Raw genomic sequence first — 938 nt, forward strand, 5'->3', positions numbered from 1 at the left:
GGTTCTCGGCGGTGCGGGCCTTTCAACATCTCTGCGCCTGACAAATCCCCCGCCCTGGCTGGAAGACCACCCCAGACCAATCTCTGGGGGGAGGGGTGGGGGTGGGGGGTGGGGAGGACAGGGATGAGGTTCTCACCCCAGCGCGGGCTCAAGCCGGAATCCCCAAGACCCGCGCCTGACACGGGCCTCCCACCCGCTCACCACCCACAGCTGAGCCCGGGTGCCTTGAAGCCCCAGCAAGGGGCCGCCAGCTGCTCCAAGCTCCAAGGAGGCACCCACTTCAGGGCGTCCTAACAGGACAAGGGGCGGGGGGAGCGAGGAGAATGAGAGCAGGGGAATGGCACGGCCCTGGAATCCATTTCGATCCCACAACTTACTTGGGACGCCGGGCGCTAAGCCGGGCGCTAAGGAAAGAACAGAGAGAAAGCCACCGAACACCGCACTTCCTCTTGCCCGCAGAGCCCCCATTACACCACTCCGTGCGAAACCCCTCAATCCCCCAAAGGGTGGACCTGGCCAAAGGCCGCCGACCACGCTCAAGTCACCGCAGGCGGCACCTGAGGCCGGGCCCCCAAGCACCTCTGCGGGCTACCGCGCCCCCGCACCGCCCCGGAGGGTCCCGACCCGGGGACGCCTACCTTGCAGCGCAGCTCGCGGCCGGTGTGGATGCACAGCGCCCGGGACACATGCTCGCGCTCCGCCAGGGGCAGCAGCAGGTAGTCGGCGATGCGGCTNGCGCCCCGGGCGGCCGGGAGCAGCAAGGCCGGGCCGCGGGGCTGCGAGGCGCCGCTCATGGCAGAGCGCACCGGACCGACCCGCATCCCGTCCCGGGCCGGGACGGCCCCGGCTTTGTAGGTCCCGGGATCCGCGCGGGAAGGCGCCGAGGGCTCGGAGCCGGCGCCGCGATCTACTCCAGCCGGCGGGATGGACTCGGCAGA

At 70.3% G+C, this 938-nt stretch overlaps 1 protein-coding gene across 1 annotated transcript in view; it reads right to left on the minus strand.

Annotated features, from left to right (window-relative positions):
* The window catches only part of TRIB1 (tribbles pseudokinase 1), a 7,399-nt gene extending 6,467 nt beyond the window's left edge, over positions 1-932 (minus strand). Inside the window, exon 1 of the mRNA XM_077764207.1 lies at positions 639-932. Within this exon, the coding sequence (XP_077620333.1) occupies positions 639-821 (183 nt within the window). The 5' untranslated portion in view covers positions 822-932. The remainder of the gene's footprint in view (positions 1-638) is intronic.
* Between the last annotated feature and the right edge of the window lie 6 nt (positions 933-938).

This window comes from Crocuta crocuta, unplaced genomic scaffold (assembly GCF_008692635.1).
Source record: "Crocuta crocuta isolate KB4526 unplaced genomic scaffold, BGI_CrCroc_1.0 scaffold260, whole genome shotgun sequence".
NCBI lineage: Eukaryota > Metazoa > Chordata > Mammalia > Carnivora > Hyaenidae > Crocuta > Crocuta crocuta.